A 22,446-nucleotide genomic window follows, 5' to 3' on the forward strand; every position below is an offset into this window, starting at 1 on the left:
TAGAACTAGTTTCTAAAACCGTGCAGCCAACAACACACTGTTTTAGTTGCTTGGGTTGAGGTTATTAAGGACAAAGAATTGCTTTGTTCTGTTTTTGTTTCATGTCAGTAATTTTGAACAGTGCTTGTCCTCCCTTCTTGACCCACCCTCCTCACATAAAGGGTACTCAATATTTCCTGAGAGATTTATTGATGGGAGTGGGTTACACAAGGGAAGGATGTAGAATCAGATAAAGGTAGAGCACATTGGTTTGTCCTTGAGCAAAGAAGCAATCCTTCCTCCCGTATGAGCCTTTGTAAAGGTTTCTTCATACACCTTTATGTTAGTTAGCCAGTTCTAATCCTTTAAATGGTAAAAACTGTATGCCAAAGTGTAAGTTTACAGCAGGACCTTTTCTGATTTGGTGTCTTTCAGGTAACCACGAGCAAAGATAATTATTTCTAGTTTGTGAATAAAGATATCGCCAATTAACATAACCTTTTAGATTTATATCAGAAGTAATTCCAGTATATTCTCTGTGTAGAGGATAGAGTTTACATTCATTGGTCTTTGTTCCCTGAACTTCTTTCAAACATAATTACAACTAGTATTCTATTTCTTAATATTTAGCAATATTAAAAGGGACTCCAAGCATTTAAACATTTTTTTTTTAAGATTTTTTTTTTATTTTTAAGCGATCTCCATACTAACGTGGAGCTCAAACTCACAACCCAAGATCAGTTGCACACCCAGGCAGTTGCCCCAACCCATTCTTCATTTTTAACGTCCTGCTTAGATTTTGAACCCTTTCAAATCTACGTTTATATTCTGTTTACTTTTAAACAGTAGGTAGTTTGGCCTTCTTACTTGAACGACTTCATAATGTACTTTTTTCTGATGGTTTTACCATTAAGTTTTGTTTTCTTACCTTAGACCGTCATAAAATAAATAAAAAATGGGGGGGAAAAAGTAAAAAATGGAATTGCTCATTTGCCTCTTCCTTATTTTGAGGCAGCCTAAAACACCTCCAAGAGGGGAATACAGTCTAAAAAAGTTATCTATAGTGTATCATCCAGCAAGTGATGTCCTTGTTGATATTTACCAGTTACTACATTTATTTTAGTCTTATTTCTTTAGTTATAAAATCCTTAGGAATAAAAATTAAGACTGTATAATATTGTTACTGTATATTACGTTGTTATTGTATATTATATATTATCATACGTTAGAAAATACAATTTTAAAACTATGTTTTTATAGTTGGTCTATTTTATAATTATAAAAATGAACTTTTTTAGCCCATTGGATTGGTTTTATTAACAAGCTCATTAATAGAGACTTGTTGTATCTTTGTTTTATATAGATAAGAAAGGAGTTTGTTAGTACTCTTAAGATTTCGCTGAAAGCATTTGAACCATTTAATAGGATAAGCTATTTTGAGTATCCAGTTAGAAACAAAGTTGGTATCTTAATTGTAAACTATGTATGTTCTCTTATATTGCATTGTCTCTGAAAAAGATGCACTTTCCTATATATTGGGTATCCTTGCATACAGCAAATACTGCTACAGTGAAATCCCTGTATGAGCGTAAGCCACTGCTGTCAAGCAGTTTGTTACCACAGAATCTTAGTGTAAAGGTTTGGATTCTTCCTATAAAGTTAAATGAGATTTGGTCTATACTTGTTGAAAATTAAAGTTTTTTAAAAATCAGAAAAATAAGAGGTTTTTTAATATATTGGGTTGCTAATTTAATAAATTGGTTTTAGTTGGTGTCATTTTGATGCTGTGAAGTTTAAGTTTTTGTTTCTTTTTATATTTCACTACAGTTATTAAGAATTTTTAGCTCTTGATTGAGAAAGTTGAAATTAGGGTCAGTGCCTGAGACTGACAGAAGTAAAATTTAGTTGTGAGAAGACGAAGGGTTCATCTTTGGGTAAAACATACTATAAATTAATCCTATAAGTGAGCACCCATTTGCAGACGTTGTTCTTAGACATTGCCCTGAGATGCGAAATGTACAAGAGAGATAGGTATTAATTTTGAAGAGTATTTTTTAGTGTGTCTTGGCCCTCAGATCAGGTCTGGTTCTAGTACCTGTGCCTCTTCAGCTGGCATTGTACAGCTGTTTTGGGAAGGAACGTCTGTTTTTATTTGTTTACGTTATAATAAGCACTTACGTGTTTAAAGAGCAGAGCACTGATGTTTTGTAGAGGAATTTAAGGGAAATGGTAGATTGAGATTTAATTCTTTGGTTGATTAATGGAAGTGTGAGAAAACCAGTATATTTATTTAACAGAGATGTAAAAGTATATGATTTAGTGGTACCTAAATTGAATTGTGTATAAGGAAGAGCTGCTGTGTTTGCAAAATAGCAAATAAGAGCTGGATGATGGACGAACTCCGTAGACACTCAAAAGACGATGTTGTGCTGCCTGTTACCTCTATTGCTTCCAGAGCCTCAGAGGGCTTTCTCTGTTACTATTGAAATATTTGATGGATAGATAGTAGACAGCCAAAACTTTTTTCAAGCCTTGATGCTTAGTGAGTAAAGAAAGGACTGTTGTTACGGTGTTCATTAGATGCTGTTGGTTCTGATGGGGGTGGGGGGTAGGGAGGATTACCTGCACATGTCTGAGTGCTAACTCCAAACGGTTCATGTGGAGCCAGAGTGGCACAGGGACCAACAAGTTAATATAAGGAAAGCATTTCTATTTCATTTTAGTTAATTAAAAATTGAGCTTAGAAACTTTTAAAGGAATTATGCTTAATTAGTTCTTGAATACTATTTATTTTTTGCCTTTTTAAGTTAATGTCCTAAAGTTAAACTGATCTTGAAGTGAAGCCATCTCCTTTTTCTTAGTAAACCAGTATTGTTATTATTATTTTTTTTAACGTTTTATTTATTTTTGAGAGAGAGAGAGACAGCACAAGAGGGAGGGGCAGAGAGAGAGGGAGACACAGAATCCGAAGCAGGCTCCAGCGTCTGAGCTGTCAGCACAGAGTCCGACGCGGGGCTTGAACTCACAAGCAGTGAGATCATGACCTGAGCCTAAGTCGGACGCTCAACTGACTCTGAACCACCCAGGCGCCCCTGTTTTACTATTATTTTTTTAGTGTTTAATTTTGAGAGAGAGAGAGAGAGAGGCACAGAGTGTGAGCCAGGGAGGGGCAGAGAGAGAGCGAGACACAGAATCCAGAGCAGGCTCCAGGCTCTGAGCTGTCAGCACAGAGCTCAACACTGGGCTAGAACCCACGAACCGTGAGATTGTGACCTGAACCAAAGTCCAATGCTTAACCGACGGAGTCACCCAGGTCCCCCAGTAAACCAGTATTGTTAGCCTGTTTCTTCCACGGACCCCAGTGATTATAATACTGGGGACTTTGTTGACCATGGATTTGCTGATTTTTTTTTTTTTTCCAGAATATTTTTTTTCTAATCTTATTTTTTTTATTTAGCTTTATTTTTTATTTTTAAAAGTTTACATCCAAATTAGTATATAGTGAAGCAATGATTTCAGTAGATTCCTTAATACCCCGTACCCATTTAGCCCACCCCCCCCCACAACCCCTCCAGCAACCCTCAGTTTGTCCTCCATATTTATGAGTCTCTCTTGTTTTGTTCCCCTCCCTGTTTTTATATTATTTTTGTTTCCCTTCCCTTATGTTCATCTGTTTTGTCTCTTAAAGTCCTCATATGAGTGAAGTCATATGATTTTTGTCTTTCTCTGACTAATGCTGATGTTTCTTTTAAAGTAAAACAGTATTCTTAAAAAAATCCGTAAGTTAGACTTCTAACATTCAAATGATATTTTAAAGTACAAGGAACTTGTCTTGTGAATCCTTTCTGTAGAGTGATTAATCAATCATTAAGTTACTTTTTCTGAAAATACAGGTTTTTCACTTTAGGTTTGCTTGATAAGGTAAATTTTCTGGTTCTAAAAATATAAGCACAAATGTGATAGAAGTAGTATAATAATCTGACACCTAGCTTCCTCACTTAGCTGTGTGTCAAAGGTTTTTTCATATTGCCACTTTCTCTGCTCTTTCTTTGCTTTATTATATATTTGTAATGGGTATGGAAGAAATAGGGGTGGTGAAAAATGCAATTACGAAGCACCACTGCATTATGTTAATAGAAGCAATATGAAACAGAATTTGCTTTCAAGAACAGTTTTTAAATATTCAAATACAAGTAACCTCAAATATAAAAACACTTTGTCCGGGTTGGGCCAGAGAGCTTAGCCACACCAAAAAATACACTTCAAAATGAATACCAGTTATCCTTGTTTATTTTTTGTCTTAATGAATGCTCATTTATAGGATTGATAATATAGGGTGGTATAGCTGAGGCTAGTGAGAAGTGGTTAGATTCTATCAGGATTTATTGATGAGTTGGATATGGGGATATGGGAGAAGGGAGCCAAGGAAGACTTCAAAGCTTATGACCTGAGCAGCTAGAAGGATGGAGTTGCCATTTATTGAAGAATGCTGTACAGAAGGACATTTTGGCAAGATTGAAAGATTGCAGTTCAGTTCTGGACATGTTAAGAGTTAGATGTCTCTTAGACCTCCAAATGGAGCTGTTGAGTGAGCAGTTGCTTATATAATCCTGGAGTTGAGGGGAGAGTTTTGGCTGGAGATTATAAATGGTGGGAGGCATAGGCATCCAGATGGTATTTAAAAACCAGAGTTTGGATGTGGTCACCAAGGAAGTGTGTGCAGCTAAAATAAAGGTCTGAGATCTGATCCCCACAGCCCTCTACGTTTAGAGGTTCGGGAGATGAGAAGGAACTAACTATAACTAGCAAGGGAACTGAGCAGAAAGAGAAAAACCTGGGGTGTGGTATCCTAGAAGTCAAGTGAAGAGAGTTTTCACAAAAGGAAGCTTGGTCAATGATAACAAACTTTCCAAGTAAGACAAGGACTGTGAATTGCCATTTGATTGTGGCAACGTGGATGTCATTAGTGACTTTGGCAGTGGTGGTAAAAGCTGGGTTTGGAGACGATTCAAGAGAGTGGGAGGTGAGGGATTTGAAAATAGCAAGATTGGTATAGCTCTTTTGAGCACTTCTGCTATAAAGGGTAGCAGAGGAATGGGGCAATAACTGGAAGGTGTGTCATAGTCAAGATATATTTTTGTTTTCATTTAAACTTTAAGTGAGAAATTATGATCACTTGTGTGCTGATGAGAATGGTCTATATATAAAGGAGAAAATTGATGATCAGATTGTTGCTGGACCAAGTGTCCTTGAGTAGAAGAGAAGGAATGGGAGCTAGTGCATAAGCTAACAGCATGAGGTAGATTTTCATTTGTACATTCGTCAAAGGTGAGCAGCTGTTAATGTTTCAGGCACTGTGATCCGTACTGGGAATAAAATGAGAACAAGATGTGGGCTCTCTGCTCACATGGAAATTGAACCCTCTTGATGGTGTTATTCCCAGATAGGGTATTGCAACTCACTGATTAAGAAACTTACTCAAAAGTAACTAAAATGTAGATTTGAGTCCAACATAACTTAAAAGTCAGCTATTTCTCACATTCTCCCTACCTTCACAGCTGTCAACGTATTAGTCCGTACCACCATCATCCCTTGTCTGGATTGCCTTGTGAACCTGACTGGTCAGCCTGTTTCTCCATACAGTCCATTTTCTACCTAGCTGACAGCCCTTTAGAACATGTGATACCTACTCACTGCCCAGAACCCCCTGATATCTTCCCAACCCATTTGGAATAAAATGCAAACTCCTAACATGGTTTAACTTAGTCTGGCCCCTGTTCTGTCTTTCCCAACAGGTTTCTATTCCATCACTGTCCTGTATCTGTTTTTCAGATACGTCTAGTGTATTCCCATCTTTTTGCAGTTCCTTTACCTTGGAATGCTCTTTCCTCAGATTTTTCCTTAATTTTCTACCTTAAGTCTCAGTTCAAATTTACTTCTTCAAGGAAGCCTTCCTAATTAAAATATAGCCTCTTCCTCATCATTTATTCCCTTTCCTTGCTTTTTCTTAGCCTTTAACACCTCTTGAAATCATATTGTTTATTTAACTTTTTTCTCTATCAGTAGTATTTAAGTCTCATGTTTGTTTAGACCTTGTTTGTGGTATTCACTGTATCTGTAGAACTTAGAAAAACAAACATGGCACATGAATTGAAGGTATATACAATTCCATGTCTCATGAAAAGTTTGGACAAGTTCTATGAGTTGGGAGGAATCCAGTTATCTATATAGGCTAGGTATTATTTATTGGAACAACTTTAAGCTGATACTTAAAAGATTAATTGGATATGGATAGGGATGGGAGGGATTCAAAATATCTGAGATTTTTTTTACATAGGTATTATTTCTTTAGTCATCTCATGGGTGGAGGGAGCAGCAGAACTTACGTTGTCCTAAGAGAAATGGGGAAAATTAAAGGAACTAGTTGGCAAGTGTGGGTTTTACTTATTTTGTTTTTTGGAAGGAAGAAACATTTGTTACAAATCTATTATATCTACCATATAATACTTAGGAAATACAATTAAAGAAAAAGAATAAAATTAGAACAGTTTTTTCATGCACTGATAAACCACTATTAGTACTATTCTGATACATAGTCATATTTATGTCTGCATCTGTATTCAGAAAACAAAAATTTGGGGCACGTGAGTGGCTCAGTCGGTTAAGCGTTTGACTTCGGCTCAGGTCATGATTTCGTGGTTCATGGGTTCGAGCTCCGTGTCGGGCTCTGTGCTGACAACTCAGAGCCTGAAGCCTGCTTCGGATTCTCTCCCCCACTCGTGCTTTGTCTGTCTGTCTCTCTCTCAAAAATAAATAAGCATTAAAAAAAACCTAAAAACACAAAATTGGCATTGCTAGACTTATTGGTGATTTGAGGTAAAATCAGGACAACCAAGAGGAAATGCTTCGTAGGCAGTTGGAAGTATAAAATTAGGTCTTGGGATGTAAATCTGGGAGATGACTATATAGTAGACCTGGGGAATGGATATGATCTTTAAAAGTGAAGAAAATACAGGGAAGATGAGATAGAGCCATAACTTTGGGAAACATGCAGATTACTACTAGGTGGCCAGAAGAATCACCATGGAAAGGATAGAGAAATAATTAAAGGTGAGAAGACCAGGCTAGTGGAGGATCCTGAAAATTTAAGGGAAGAGAATTTTTAGGAGGCAGCATCACTAATGTTAATGCTTATTGCAAAGGCAAGGAGGATGAGACTGCGGAAGCAAAGTATCCATTAGTGACATTTGGGCATACAGCTTAGCATTAGAGGAAGAAGCCAGTGCTAGTTAAAGAGAGAGCATAGATGGCAAGGGCTTTTCAGAGTGAGTTTTCGTTAGAAACATGGTTCTATAGGGATATCGCATAGATGATGCCTTAGGTGTCTAGTTATTCTCTGTAGCTGCACAGCATTAAGGATATAGTAGATGTGATGTGTTCAAAGCATTTGAAAGTGAAAGGTAAATGGGTAAAGCTTTCTTGTTTGTATATTGCTTTGTTATGGGAAATTTGGCACGTTTGAAGACAAGAACCAGTGGGTAGGAAAGGATGTACTGAGCAAAATAGGAGAGTCGAAGAAATAAAGTTTGCGGTTATTTCCAGAAGAAGGTGGGGAGAAGAAATGGGCTTAGTTATTAGGGGTAAGGAGTTAACCTTGGAAAGGAAGTAAATCTCTTTCTCTGAGGTATAAAGAAGTAAAAATAGTTACTGAGAAAGTTTTTAAGGCTGAGAGGAGAGAATATAAGGACACCGGTGACTTTCCCACACAATCTCCTTGGAATGACTTAGTGAACGAGGATTGGAGACTTCACTGAGACAGAAGGACTGAATAGCTGTTATGTGAGAATTATACTAGGAATTCAAAAGAAGACCTCAAGTTTTGCCAGACAGCAGTGAAGGTAAATTTGATTATTTTGAAAAGGGTTGTCTTAGAACAACTGTTACATTAACACCAGAAACTTAATATCTAGTAATAATTTGGCCATCTTTTGGATTGCTGTTTAACTAATCAGGTCATTTTTCATAGTATGAAAAGATGAAGATGTGTTTCACTAGAAAATTCATCTCTAACACAAACATTTACTCTTTAAGACTGTGTGTGGATTGCAAATGTTTTCATGTGAAAGATTGTCTTCGATGTTGCCGACATGGTGGAAACTTGAAAATTGTGATCTGATATTAAATACTGAGAAGGCTTTTGATTGTTTAATTCTAATTTATGTTATAATTTAATCCTTATTACATAATTTTAATTAAGGTAGAGCACCAAATCCTCAAATGATGAATTTTTTTCACACCTTAAAATGAAATACTCTGACAGAGAAAGGGATACATTGAAGCTCTGGAGGGTTTTGTTTGTTTGTTTTAATTTAACATCCAAGTTAGTTAGCATATAGTTCAACAATGATTTCAGGAGTAGATTCCTTCAGCCCCTTACCCGTTTTGCCCCTCCCCCCTCCCACAACCCCTCCAGCAGCGCTCTGTTTGTTCTCTATATTTGAGAGTCTCTTATGTTTTGTCCCCCTCCGTTTGGATATTATTTTTGCTTCCCTTCCCTTATGTTCATCTGTTTTGTGTCTTAAATTCCTCATACGAGTGAAGTCATATGATACTTGTCTTTCTCTGACTAATTTCGCTTAGCATGATACCCTCTAGTTCCATCCAGAAGCTCTGGAGTTTTAAGTGGTAAAGATACTAGAGTTGAGAAAGCTTGAGGAAGAGCACTTCAGTCTTTATTCAATTCATGTTTTTATAAAAATGCAGAAATATTTCCCAAAGATACATACATGCCCTTTGTTACTTTTGTGAGAAAAGGAAAAACTATAAAAATTAAAAATTTAGAGTTGTTTGTACGAATTTTGCACACTCTTTATTAATTAGCTTCCGTTTTTCCCTATAGAATATTGTTCTCTGTTAATGACCCTAAGGTAATCATAATAAATAAACATTAAGGTTAACCCCCAAAGATTCAAATTGTACTTACTCCTCCTTAACCATCTTTGTGCCCCTAGCCCCTTAGAAAAAGGGCAGTTAGGCTTTATGGCTCTAAAATCAAATGTTTACATTGGGATTGTAATACAGAGATTTTTTTTTCAGGTCTTTGTAGGTAAAATACCAAGAGATTTATATGAGGATGAGTTGGTACCCCTTTTCGAAAAGGCTGGTCCCATTTGGGATCTACGTCTTATGATGGATCCACTGTCTGGTCAGAACAGAGGGTATGCATTTATCACCTTCTGTGGAAAGGAAGCTGCACAGGAAGCTGTTAAACTGGTATGTGATAAAGAAATACACACTGTGTAGCAAGTCATTATTTGAGAGAGTTACCTCAATTAAAAATGTTTGCAGTTAACATTATTTTCTTCAGCTTTTGCTTTGAGTGGTTATATATTGATTAAATTGGTACGTGATCTTTGCTCTGTATTTTCTGATTATAAAAGTAAAAAAGAATGAACATACCCAAGAAATAATGTGTTAGAGAAAGTCTCTCCTAATTCCTAGAAGTTATTTATTAGATTGGCTAGTAACTAAACTTTCATTTGAATATGCACTTGGCTTCTGCAGTTCCCTTTTGATTTTAGGCAGAAAGGATGTCAGTCATTACTATGAAACTTTAGGATAAGATTCTCAAAAGGGTAATGAAGGCCGGGATGGATTCTGCAGAGCGTAACTGAGTAACAGCGACTTTTAGGACATAATTCAGGAAATGATTGAGACTCTTTTATTTTTGTCACCACCTAATCATACAATTTATTTTCTAAGTATATGCCTATTCTTCTATATTTTGTTTTCAGGCCCTTCAGCCTTCTCTGTCTTTAATCTTTCTCTCCTTTTTTTTTTTTTTTTTTTTTTTTTTTTTTTTTTTTTTTTACTATTTTATAGCTAATCTTCTATAATCTAGTAATTTCCTTTTTGCAGGGCCTTTAACTCTTTGTACTTAGTAGTACAATAGTATGACTACTACTAGGAGGAGTAGGAGTAACAGAGTTCTGCAAATGAGGTTTATCTTCACTCCTGTATTGGTACAACCATCTCAGTTACTTAAAATAACAGTGTCATTGTTTTTGCCTACTCTTTCCAGACATCTAAAAGCCTCACTTTGTCTAGTTCCAGTCCTTCTAGAATGGGTACCTCTTCCACCAGGGCTTTTGGTTTCATTAATCACTTCTAAATTACTTCCACTTCTAGCTTGACCCAGATTTTAGTTTTTATTAGGGACTTTTCCTTCTGACTTACTATTGAAAGTTTTCAAAGCTTTATTTCCACATTTTTGGTAATGTATGGATGATTTTATTTTTTAATCACGTATCTTTTAGTAAGGTAATGGGTAAGTAATGTTAAAACCTAAGAAGCTAAAGTTTACCAAGGAAACTATCACCATAGTGATTCAAATAAAACTGTTTTTATTTCCTATTATTTCATGTAATTTTGAAGGTATTTTGAAGGTGTTTGATATGCTGTTTAAAACTTTTCATGTATACATTTAGAATTCTGTGTTTTGTGTAGAATGTGAAATTCTTCTAAATTTCTTTTGTATTAATTATACATAGTTGTTACTCTTTTTGTATTGTTATTTTGCCTTTGGCTTATCTGTATCTAATTTTATCTCCAAGGACCCTGAATGATCAGTCTTGGGTATTTTTTCTGAAGTTCTCTGGACAATTTTTCAGATAGATCACATTGAAATATTAAATAAGATACTTTAAAAAATAAAGTGAAATAACTGAGTCATTTTTATCCAGAGGAGCAGTGAAAGTTAACAAAACCAAACTAAGATGAGAGACCATAACAAGTTCTAAAATACACATTTATATAATGGTAAGCATGAGGGAACTCGGTGAGTTCATGAAGCAGGAAGTGTTTGACCTTAAATTGTTGAATTTTTTAGATTGAGATCAGTCGTCCTGAGTTTGGGATGGTTGTGGGGTATCTGGTTCTCTTCTTCCTTGCAGTGTGACAGCTATGAAATTCGCCCTGGTAAACACCTTGGAGTGTGCATTTCTGTGGCAAACAACAGGCTTTTTGTTGGATCAATTCCGAAGAATAAGACTAAGGAAAACATTCTGGAAGAATTCAGTAAAGTCACAGGTAAAACAAAAATGTATTTAGTAGAAGTTAGTTTTGGGACGTCTGTGGTACTATTTATAAGTACAAAAAAAAAAAAGGTGTATATTAATCTAAAAATTCAAACAAATCTTCAATGTTTAAGTTGCCTCCTTTCTACTTTGCAGTGGTTTGGACTAAGTGTGTTCCCTCTCATCCTTAATTTCTTGGAATGACCCCTTCACTTCTGTGCCTTAGCTTTTGCCATAGTCTTGCCCTGAAGGCTTCCCAACATTAAGTGTGCTTCAGGGCCAAGAGGGTGAGAGTTCTTATCCTTCCTGTTGCCTTGTCTAAATCAGATTTTGGAAAATTTCTGATTCTAAATCCATGGAATTGAGATGTTTGTTGAACATCACAGGTCTATATACATTTATAACTGAAACAAAATTTAACAAAACTGTTAATTTCACTTTTTATGCATGATTTAGCATGGTATTTCCTGTTCCTTTTTTTTTTTTTTTTTTTTTTAATGTGGGTAGGAATATACTGTTGCTGGCTATGGTTTAAAAAAACATTGATTTAGACCATTACTTCCCCTCATAAAAACCATGTTTTTGTCTTCCAGATATATTATCCTTTCTCCTTCCTTGATGCTGTCATCTGTTGCTCTTCTGGTTTCAGTCTTTCATTAATTGGAGATTGCTCTGGCTCGTAGTGTTTCTCTTCTGCCCTAAATTGACTTATTTGTAGTACCTTTAACATGTATATCGACGAACTGTCCAATCCTCTAGCCTCCTAGTTTAATGACCACCTCATCCCCAGTTCTTTACCTCAGCACCCCCACATCCAGATCACATTCTGGATCTTGCCGCCAGAAATTCTCCCCACTCCAAAATCTTGATTCCTAGCATTCCGCTTTGTAACCACTGCCACCGCCTGTCACAGTTGTGTTGGTTACGTACCCCTTATGGTGCAGTTCTTTGACTTCATCACTTTGTTAGTTTTCTGGCTTCTTACCCATTTAGTCATTCCTTCAGCAAGTGTTGATATCTAGTGCCTGTTAAGTGGTGGCATTGTGCTATTTGCTGGGATACAGTGGTGAATAAGATGTATTATCTGCCCTTGTAGAGTTTATAGTCTGGGAAAGGAGATAAGACAAAAAAATTAAAGAAATATTTATACATTGGGGTAAGCAGTAAGCACTGAGAAGAGGGAGATGATACTTAGCTAGAGAATAGCTGCTATCCTTGCTTTGATGGTTATGGAAGGCTTTTCTGATAAGATGACATTTCAACCAAGACCCAACAAATGAGGAGGACGTAGCATTCAAAGAGCAAAGGGATGTGCGTTCCAAGAGAGCAATACATACCACAGCTCCAAGGCAAGAGAGAAGTTGGTGTATTAAAGTAACTGAGAGAAGGCCAGTGTTCTTCAAATTACTGTAGAATTAAGGGTAGAATTATATGAGATGCCACAGGGGGCTTTTGTGGACCATGTAAGGAGTTTAGATTTTTTGTGTAATGAGAAGGTATTTGGAGGTCTCAAGCAGGGAGTAATGTCTGTTTCATGCTTATAGAATATTATCGCTGCTGCCATATGGATAATGGTTTAGAGGGGCTTAGGAGGAGAAGCTAATTAATTAGTTGAGGCTGTCATGGTAGTTAAGATAGAAGATTGGACTAGGATAATAGCCATGAAGGTGAAAAGAGGTAGATGGGCTCAGAATTGGGTAGGGGAGTACAGGAGGTAAAGGAAGAAATCAAGAATGAGTCCTCAATTTCCGTCTTGAGAACCAGGAGGTGGGACTGTTTGTTAGATAGAGAAGTAGAGAAGACAGATTTAGGGAGCGGTGACTGCGGTTTTGGACATGTTAAATTCGAAATGTCTTTAAGTCTGGGCTAGAACCAAAACCTAAGCATTCTTAAGGATGTAGATAGCTTTTAAAAGTACAAAGTAGCCGATACTACCTAGAAAGAACATATGTGGAAAGATGAGAACACAAGACAGTAATATTTAGCAGTCATTTTCATTCTTGGCAAAAACCTTAATTTTTAAGTTAGATCCAAGGATGATTTTTGGTAATGAGTATTTGTTGAATGTAAGTTCTCTTGGGTTTATGTTAATAATTTGGGTTTTAAGTTCCTTGGTAGTGTTTTCATAAATTACAAGGTCATGTTATATCAAACACTCTAAAACACTATAGAATGTTATACGTCAGCATATAGTGGTTGGACCTGTTGTTTATGGCTGTACCCTCAGGACCCTGAAAAATTAAAAGGGAACATAAAATACTGTGTCAAAACCCATATCTAACAATGCTGATTTAATTGTCTACTAGGTAATTAGGGAACTCTTTTGAGGCTTCTTCAATATTTTTTGCTCTTCGGCAAATGGATTTAGGTCTGCCTAATCGCTAGATGTGTGGTGGATGCTTTTGGCTTATATATCTGGCTGTTGGTTTAACAGAGGGTTTGGTGGACGTTATTCTCTATCATCAACCCGATGACAAAAAGAAGAATCGGGGGTTCTGCTTCCTTGAATATGAGGATCACAAGTCAGCAGCACAAGCCAGACGCCGGCTGATGAGTGGAAAAGTAAAAGTATGGGGAAATGTAGTTACAGTTGAATGGGCTGACCCTGTGGAAGAACCAGATCCAGAAGTCATGGCTAAGGTAAATGCAGTTGCTTGGGATGGGGGTGAGATTATCATTTAAATTTTGTACTTAGAATAAAGCTCAATTTTTAAACGTTTTATGATAAATACAGATTGTAGCTCTTGATCTTAATTATTTAGGCAAGGACCTGCTTTAATACCAAACTTAACATCCTGTCTTGGTATCCAGAAGTTTCTTTTAATCCTCCCTTTTCCCAGAGATTAAATGTGCAAAGGAACTGAAATGAAATCCCTTTAAGTATTTTCATACACGCTGAGAATTTGTTTAGTGCTAGGCACTAGGAGGGATACAGAGGTTTATAAAAGACCAGGACTTGTTGAATAAAGTAATGTTTTGGAGATTATGAATTGTAATCTTCATTGACCATACTATGACTTTTTTCATCTAATGGTCAAGCTCCCTTAGAGTATTGTCTCCATGAAGAAAGACAAAGGGTTATCATGTTTGCTGTTACGTGATAGTGGCAAAATATGCACGGCAAGTCCTGTGGCAGGCCCTTGCTTTCCTCCTGAATCTTATACTTGCGTTGCTGCGATCTTTGCCTGGTAAATAATGGTGCCATGAGATCTGATGGTTAGGCTTTCATTTGGGTGACTCCAGGGATTGAAGGGACACATCAGAGTGGCATCTCTGCTGGTTCTAGTGAGTTTTTGTGTATTTTGGTGTGTCTCTTCCCTTCTTGGTAATAAGGCAGCAACTCTTTGATGGCCAGAAGTTAGTGGTTGAATTCTTTTAGACTAAGAAGTCTTTCTTTAAAGGTTTTTTTTTTTTTCCAGGTTCTGAGCAAGTAGTCTTCACTCTAACTAGTTTGAAGGAGAGCCAGCCCCAGTTTTTACTAGTATGATCAAGTTTTTGTAGGCACAGACCTCTTGGGATTAAGAGAAGATCCATTGAAAATGAATCAGAGGCTTTCAGATGTGCTGCTCAGTATCTTTTTCTCATTTCTTGAACAGATTTGTGTTAAGGAAGGGACTGGGAATTTAAATAGCTCTGATTTTTTATTTTTATTTTTTACTAACATTTTAATTCCGTTTGTTTATTCTAATGCAATTTGACTTTGGGCAAGCTACTGAACTTGGATGTTCTCTGTTTTATTGGAATTGGATAAGTCTCTTAAGAACCCTTACAACTTTGACTGCCTTGTAGAAACAGTACAGTTTGTATTACCTTTTCTATAAAAACGTGTTTAAAATAGCATGTGTCATGTGTAATATATCTACACATTATAAGAGGTAAATAAAATTCCCAGAGAATGTAAGTGTAGCTGGTAATTTGCTCATCAACGCTTTTCACATACCTCTTGTAACCTTTCAGATTGAAATTCATCCTAAACTTTTTTCTGTAGGGTTAGAAAACGTCAACATTTTATGCGAGGAACTATTCTTCCGAGGTCATAAACAAGTTTCAGAAAGAAAGGGAGGCCTCGATAAACTTGAATAATACTTACTGAATAAATTTGATCGGATAATATTGATTTCTTTATTGTTTTCTAAATTCCACCAGGGGGGTCCTACCCTAAAGAGTAAAAGCTTCTGGTATTACTTCACTCTATCAGTGTTGTAATTCATTGGAAGATATTTTGTCAACTTGGGTCAGTTTTATAATAAATCAAAACCTAAGTGCCTAAATGTATTTTTCTTAAAGGGACTTTGTTCCTTTGGAACGTTTTAAACAAAGTTTCAACAAATAATTTTTATATAGTCTGCTGTGGTTTCATCTCCAAAAAGAATAAAAGATCTGCGTTGAATTTTTTTTAGAAAAGTAAACCGACGGAGGCCTGCATAACATAGAGATTGACCTCTGTGACAACACTGCAAAAATAAAGGGGGTGGAGGTGAAAGTGGACGATGTTAGGTTTTTTCACCTTGAGTTAATACCTTTCCTCAGATAATTTTTATTCATATAGCCCTTTATCTAAGGTAACAACTTATTCAGTGAGTGTGTTAATTTTTTTCTTTAAATAGGTAATACAGTTCCTTAGTTCAAAAATCAAAATTATGAAGAAAGGTATAGTCGAAGAAGTCCCACTTCTACTTAATCCCGTCTATCATATTCCCTGTCCCTGATACACACCCAGTTTTAGTAGTCTCTGGTTTATTTTTTTAGAGGTTCTTTCCTGACTTTACGTGATGGTTACAGGTAACCTACTATATTCACTGATCTATATTTGCTTTATTCACTATCCTATTAGCTCTAAGGAAGTGTAGCATTATTATGCATACCACTAAAAAGTTATTAAATGTTGCCAATTTATGACCTAGTGCTTGTGTGTCACATCGACTATAAGTTGGATACCTATTTCGGAGCTGTAAAAGAGGGAAAAAATGTCTTGCCAAAAGTGTGTCCTGTTAGTCTCTTCATATCCACTCTTAGAACTCTTCCTCATTTTTTATGGCTACATAATAGTTCCATTCTGTGGATTATACTGTGCTGTGTTCAACTAACTAGACATTGGGTTGTTTCTAATGTTTTATTATTACAATGCTGTAATGAATGAGCTTGTATCTTGTTAGTTGATACAAGTTCAGATATGTCTGTAGAATAGATTCTCAGAGATAAAATTGTGGGCCAAAGAGTAAATGCATCTGTAATTATTAAGATACTGCCATATTCCCCTGGTACTGTTTTACTCACGCACCAGCAAAATACAAGAGGCCCGTTTTCCTCATCGTTGTTAAAATAGCGTATGATCTTATTTTGGATTTTGCCAGTCTGGTAAATGATAGATCTCAAAACCATTGTGATTGCTTCTCTTCCTGTGCATGGGTTCAAGTTTTTCATATGTTGAGGGCCATTTGTGTTTCTTTATACGAACCATGTATTTGTGAATTATGCATATCTTTTTGTTTCCATTGAGCTTTTTTTTTTTCCTTTTCCTGGAGCTCCGATACTAAAAAAGAAAGATGAACTCTAATATAAGTCATTTGTCTTTTGGCTCCACTTCTGGTATTTTTGCCATATGAAAGTCACTTATTTCTAGTAGCTGAATTTTATCACTCCTGTATATAATAGATTTTCAATCACAGAGCCTTCCTTAGAGCAATGTTTACATAAAGGAATTACCCTTATTTTCTTCTAATATTTTTCAGTCTCTCCCCATCCCCATCCCTGTCCACCCCTTTGGAAGTTTTTGAGCTATTTGGGGTTTATCCTGGTATATATAGTGTGAGGTATAAATCCAACTTTTTTTTGTTAAGTTTTTATTTTTAAGTAACTTTACACCCAGCATGTGGGTGAACTTACAATCCTGAGATCAGCAGTTGCGTGTTCCACTGAGCCAGTCAGGCGCCCCCCCCCCCCCAATTTTTATTTTTACCCAGATGAACACTACACTGTTCCAGTGATTTAAGAGTTATAATTTGTTATATGTGGTAGGGCTAGTCTCTAAATTTTGTTCTTTTGTTCTTTTTTTTTTCCCCCGATTTCTTGTTTATTTTTTCATATGAACTTTGGAATCTGCTCACTCAGTTCTAGGGGGGAAAGCCCCAAAACATACTGTTTTAGAGGGTGTTGAGGGACGATGTTAAATTTTTGAATCAACCTAGTAATTATGTGTTGGTTCCTTGAGGGTTCTGTTCACAGTGTTAGGGATTTTAATGGCAGGGCAAGAGAAGGACCCAATAATCTATATAAATTGGTAACTGACAATAATTTTCTTGGTAGTTTTCATACTTTCTGTGATGTACTTTTAATATTTAATGTTTTTGAAAAGGCAAGGTTGCCATGAGGATAGGAAGAAATACTTTTAGTGTAAGACTTCAGCTAAAATTAAGTAGCCAGTGCCAATTTTGTGTATTTGTCGTATTAGGTGAAAGTTTTATTTGTGAGAAACTTGGCTACTACAGTGACAGAAGAAATATTGGAAAAGTCATTTTCTGAATTTGGAAAACTCGAAAGAGTGAAGAAGTTGAAAGATTATGCGTTTGTTCATTTTGAAGACAGAGGAGCAGCTGTTAAGGTAGACATTTTGAAATTTTGCATCTTGATATTCGAATTTTGTTGTTGAAACTTGCTAAGCCCGTAAAATGACTTTAAAAACTGAAATAAAATTGGTTTTCAGCTTTTGCCGAGCTCTGGAACTATCTTTTAATTATCTGAAGTGGTAATAGTTTAACAGGTAAGACTTCATATTTCAAAGCCTGATTATTACTAACTGGGCTTGTGATTTCAGGCAAGTAGTTTTAATCTCTGTATTGTTTTTGTAAACCTAGGGTTTGATAGCGTGATGCCTTGGAAATATTACAAGGTGTATTAATTAGCTGTTGTAAATGGTAAAACAGGTAATGAATGTACTATAACTACTCTGGATTTATGAAGGAACCTGAGCCTTGTACATGACTTCACACACAGTACAGCATATTTAATTCAGCAGATGTGTTCTCAGAGAATGGTTACTTCCTTTTTTTTTTTTTCTTAATGTTTGTTTATTTTGAGAGAAAGAGACAGATTATAAGTGGGGGAGGAACAGAGAGAGAGACCCAGAATCCAAAGCAGGCTCCAGGCTCTAAGCTGTCAGCACAGAGCCCAGCACAGGGCTGGAATTCACAAACTGTGAGATCATCACCTGAGCTGAAGTCAGACGCTTAACTGACTGAACCACCCAGGCACCCCTTTAGTCTTGCCTTTCTTCAGTCATTTTAGAATTCTAATAGTATTAACTGCTTTTGCTGGTTTCAGTAGTTGTTAGAGATATTTCTTGCATGTAATAGTTGATTTGATGATAGTAATGAAAATGGTGAAAAAAGTAGTTTCGTGTGGTGGCTATGACATCAAAGCTGAATACCCTGCTGTTTTTCTCTCCTAATGGATCAGTATCATTTTTAATGTGTAAAATTTCTAGTTTCTTGTTCCTCTTGCCTTTCCTAGTGGGGGAAAGAAGACAAAACACTAAAAAAGCTTTTTATGTATTTGGGGAAATACGTTCAAAATCCTCAGTGACTCATTCAGGCTTAGTTCTTTTCCTACATGTTCTGTTGGTGGAGTGGTGCCACCTCTAATTTGAGCAGTTTTTGTTTCCTGCCTAGGGTGTACTGCTTTAAAGTGTGCCTTATAGAATCTTTGACTCGTTAGAATTTATTAGTTTGCTGCTTTTTTTTTTATGTTTGTTTATTTTTGAGAGAGATCACGTGAACAGAGGAGGGGCAGAGAGAGGAGGGACAGAGGATCTGAAGCTGGTTCTGTGCTGACAGCAGAGAGACCGGTGCAGGGCTTGAACTCACAAATCGTGAGGTTGTGACCTGACCCGAGGTTGGATGCTCAACCAACTGAGCCACCCAGGCGCCCCTGTTGGTTTGCTTTTTGATGGAAACTAATTAATGAGATAGCACTGCTTATCAAATTCACAGTTTAGTACAGAATCTAATGCTTGGTTTCTGAAATTGCCAAAGGTATGAAACACGGATAACTGATAAATTTATACCTTCTAAACACTCATTTTCATTCAGTCCTTATTAAATAAATAGTTGTCTCTAATTAAAAATAATCATAAAAATTGATTGGGTGGTTTGCCACATTACAAAATTTATCAGCATCTGGGAGGCTTTTGTAGACTTGACTTAGTTGCTTTAGGTGAAGGAGCCAAAAGCTAATGTGGTAAAGGGGAGAATTAGCTTGTAGAGGAGGACTGATTTAGTCTTTGTTCAGATACTTTTTATCACTGAATGCTCCTTATAGATAGAGCATTTTATTCTGTTCATCCAGAGAAGAAAAGGTTGTGTAAGAAAACAGAAAAGCTGTGGTGAGGAGGTGGTACCTCGTTACTGAGTTACGTGAACTTTGATGTATGGCAGAGGCTGTTAGGTGGAACAGCGTAGGTAAAGGACAGAGCATAGAATACTTATGGTTACTGCTTCCCAGGTGAGTACTTGAGTCTTCATTAGTCCACGCCTGTTCTGGCCTCTGTGCTCTTAACTGTTCAGGGGAAGTATGTTTTAGGTGAAGTGTTGTGGGGGAAACCTAGGCAGTTTTTGGTCAGTATCTTGTTCCGTTTAATTGACAACCGCATTCAGTAACGTCATTTGTCTTTAATATCTTTAAGATTTTTATGGAAGAGTAGTTTCAGATTTACATGTTGAATGCCATGTTTTTTATTTAAAAATTTGAATCCTGAAAAGTTTGTGTTAATACTGGTGCTTTTCCCAGATGTGGATTTGCTTCTTTGGTATGGCTCAACTTGGAGGGGTTAGTTATTTAGAATTAAGGAGCAGTGATAGGCAGCCCTCGAAGCCCCTTTACCTTTTTAAATATAATAGTATTAATAGTAACCGACTGAGCCACCCACATTCTTTTGCCAGTTAAGATAGTTGTGACATAAATTGCTTATTAATTGTATTAAGTGGCACAGACATGTTTTTGTAATTATGTTTTAAAGTACTAGTTTACTTGCAACATAAACTTATTTTTGTAATTTTGTATAGGCCATGGATGAAATGAATGGCAAAGAAATAGAAGGGGAAGAAATTGAAATAGTCTTAGCCAAGCCACCAGACAAGAAAAGGAAAGAGCGCCAAGCTGCTAGACAGGCTTCCAGAAGCACTGCGTGAGTCTACATTTTAATAAATACATCTCTGAACAAGGAATAACTTGGTAATAGAGATCAAGTTAGTAAAAAATTTAGGATTGGTCTTGATGTAAGCTAATTTGTTTTTTCTTTTCTCCCTTCCTTCCGTTGCTAGGTATGAAGATTATTACTATCACCCTCCTCCTCGTATGCCACCTCCAATTAGAGGTCGGGGTCGTGGTGGGGGGAGAGGTGGATATGGCTACCCTCCAGATTACTATGGCTATGAAGATTACTATGATGATTACTATGGTTATGATTATCACGACTATCGTGGAGGCTATGAAGATCCCTACTACGGCTATGATGATGGCTATGCAGTAAGAGGAAGAGGAGGAGGAAGGGGAGGGCGAGGTGCTCCGCCACCACCAAGGGGGCGGGGAGCACCACCTCCAAGAGGTAGAGCTGGCTATTCACAGAGGGGGGCACCTTTGGGACCACCAAGAGGCTCTAGGGGTGGCAGAGGGGGTCCTGCACAACAGCAGAGAGGCCGTGGTTCCCGTGGATCTCGGGGCAATCGTGGGGGCAATGTAGGAGGCAAGAGAAAGGCAGACGGGTACAACCAACCTGATTCCAAGCGCCGTCAGACCAACAACCAACAGAACTGGGGTTCCCAACCCATCGCTCAGCAGCCGCTTCAACAAGGTGGTGACTATTCTGGTAACTATGGTTACAATAATGACAACCAGGAATTTTATCAGGATACTTATGGGCAACAGTGGAAATAGACAAGTGAGGGCTTGAAAATGATATTGGCAAGATCCGATTGGCTCTAGATCTACATTCTTCAAAAAAAAAAATTGGCTTAACTGTTTCATCTTTAAGTAGCAGTTTGCTGCCATTTGTATTGGGCTGAAGAAATCACTATTGTATATATACTCAAGTCTTTTTATTTTTTTCCTCTTTTCATAAATGCTCTTGGACATTATTGGGCTTGCAGAGTTCCCTTATTCTGGGGGTTACAATGCTTTTATCGTTTCAGGCTTCATTTTAGTTTCAAAAACAAGCTGAGCACACTGTTAAATCATGATTTTGCAGAACCTTTGGTTTTGAACAGTTTCATTTTTTTTTGGATTTGGGATAGATTACATAGGAGTATGGAGTATGCTGTAAATAAAAATACAAGCTAGTGCTTTGTCTTAGTAGTTTTAAGAAATTAAAGCAAACAAATTTAAGTTTTCTTGTATTGAAAATAACCTATGATTGTATGTTTTGCATTCCTAGAAGTAGGTTAACTGTGTTTTTAAATTGTTATAACTTCACACCTTTTTGAAATCTGCCCTACAAAATTTGTTTGGCTTAAACGTCAAAGCCGTGACAATTTGTTCTTTGATGTGATTGTATTTCCAATTTCTTGTTCATGTAAGATTTCAATAAAACTAAAAAATCTATTCAAAACATTACCTATTTCAAATTCAATTGTGTCCTAAAACATTATTTTATTCGTAATCCTTGCGAGGAATATTGTTTTCAAATTATAACTGCCTATGTGAGTGATCAAATTCATGCAAAATTTCTTGTCTATTCCAATATGTACCGTGGCTATCAGACTGAGAATTAGTCTAAATTCTAGTATTTATTCCAAATAGCACTTTATTGGTTGGTGTTCTCTCATAGTCTCTTCTAATTTTGAAATTTTATCCTTTATTTTTATAAAAACAGGTTCAAAGGCTTTTGAACATTCTTGCAGGCATTGGATAATTTGCGTTAAATAAAAATGGGGCTGGGGAAGCAGACTGCAATTTATTTTGACCCACATTCTTTCTATAAAGGATAATTTGTTGCCTGAAGAACTTACTTGCTGGATAAGTGAATGTATAACAGGAAAAAATGTTAGTACTGTGGCGTCAATTGCACTGCGGACTAAACATCAATTTTAGCGTACGTGATTGTGACTATCACTTCAGTTACTGGTTTAGGAATATAATTTCCAATTGTAAATTTGCTTTGAGAAGCACTCATGCCTTTTAAGAGAGGCTTAAAAATACCCACTTCTGACTTTCTGTTAATACCTCTTACTTTTATTTTATTTTTTTTACTACCCTACTGGCTAAAGTTTTTATTGGCCGAGTTATAACACCTATTTCCCTGTTTCCTTTAGAAATTCTGAATTATTGCAATGGCAGTTTTACTTGAGAATAAGAGGAACAAAAGAATCCCACCTTGACAGTGCAGAAAAGTCTGGATCAC

General features: G+C 36.6%; 1 protein-coding gene across 3 annotated transcripts in view; it reads left to right on the forward strand.

Moving 5' to 3' along the window:
* Positions 1 to 21,659, forward strand: part of HNRNPR (heterogeneous nuclear ribonucleoprotein R) — a 32,064-nt gene extending 10,405 nt beyond the window's left edge. For all 3 annotated transcript variants that reach the window (XM_053898818.1, XM_053898819.1, XM_019461757.2), the window contains 6 exons: positions 9,076 to 9,252; positions 10,932 to 11,067; positions 13,489 to 13,694; positions 17,506 to 17,655; positions 20,114 to 20,235; positions 20,372 to 21,659. In XM_053898818.1, coding sequence (XP_053754793.1) covers positions 9,076 to 9,252; positions 10,932 to 11,067; positions 13,489 to 13,694; positions 17,506 to 17,655; positions 20,114 to 20,235; positions 20,372 to 20,984 — 1,404 coding nt within the window. In that variant the 3' untranslated portion in view covers positions 20,985 to 21,659. The remainder of the gene's footprint in view (positions 1 to 9,075; positions 9,253 to 10,931; positions 11,068 to 13,488; positions 13,695 to 17,505; positions 17,656 to 20,113; positions 20,236 to 20,371) is intronic.
* Positions 21,660 to 22,446: the final 787 nt, after the last annotated feature.

The sequence above is a fragment of the Panthera pardus genome, unplaced genomic scaffold (assembly GCF_024362965.1).
Source record: "Panthera pardus isolate Hobbes unplaced genomic scaffold, ASM2436296v1 HiC_scaffold_11, whole genome shotgun sequence".
In the NCBI taxonomy this organism is placed as follows: domain Eukaryota; kingdom Metazoa; phylum Chordata; class Mammalia; order Carnivora; family Felidae; genus Panthera; species Panthera pardus.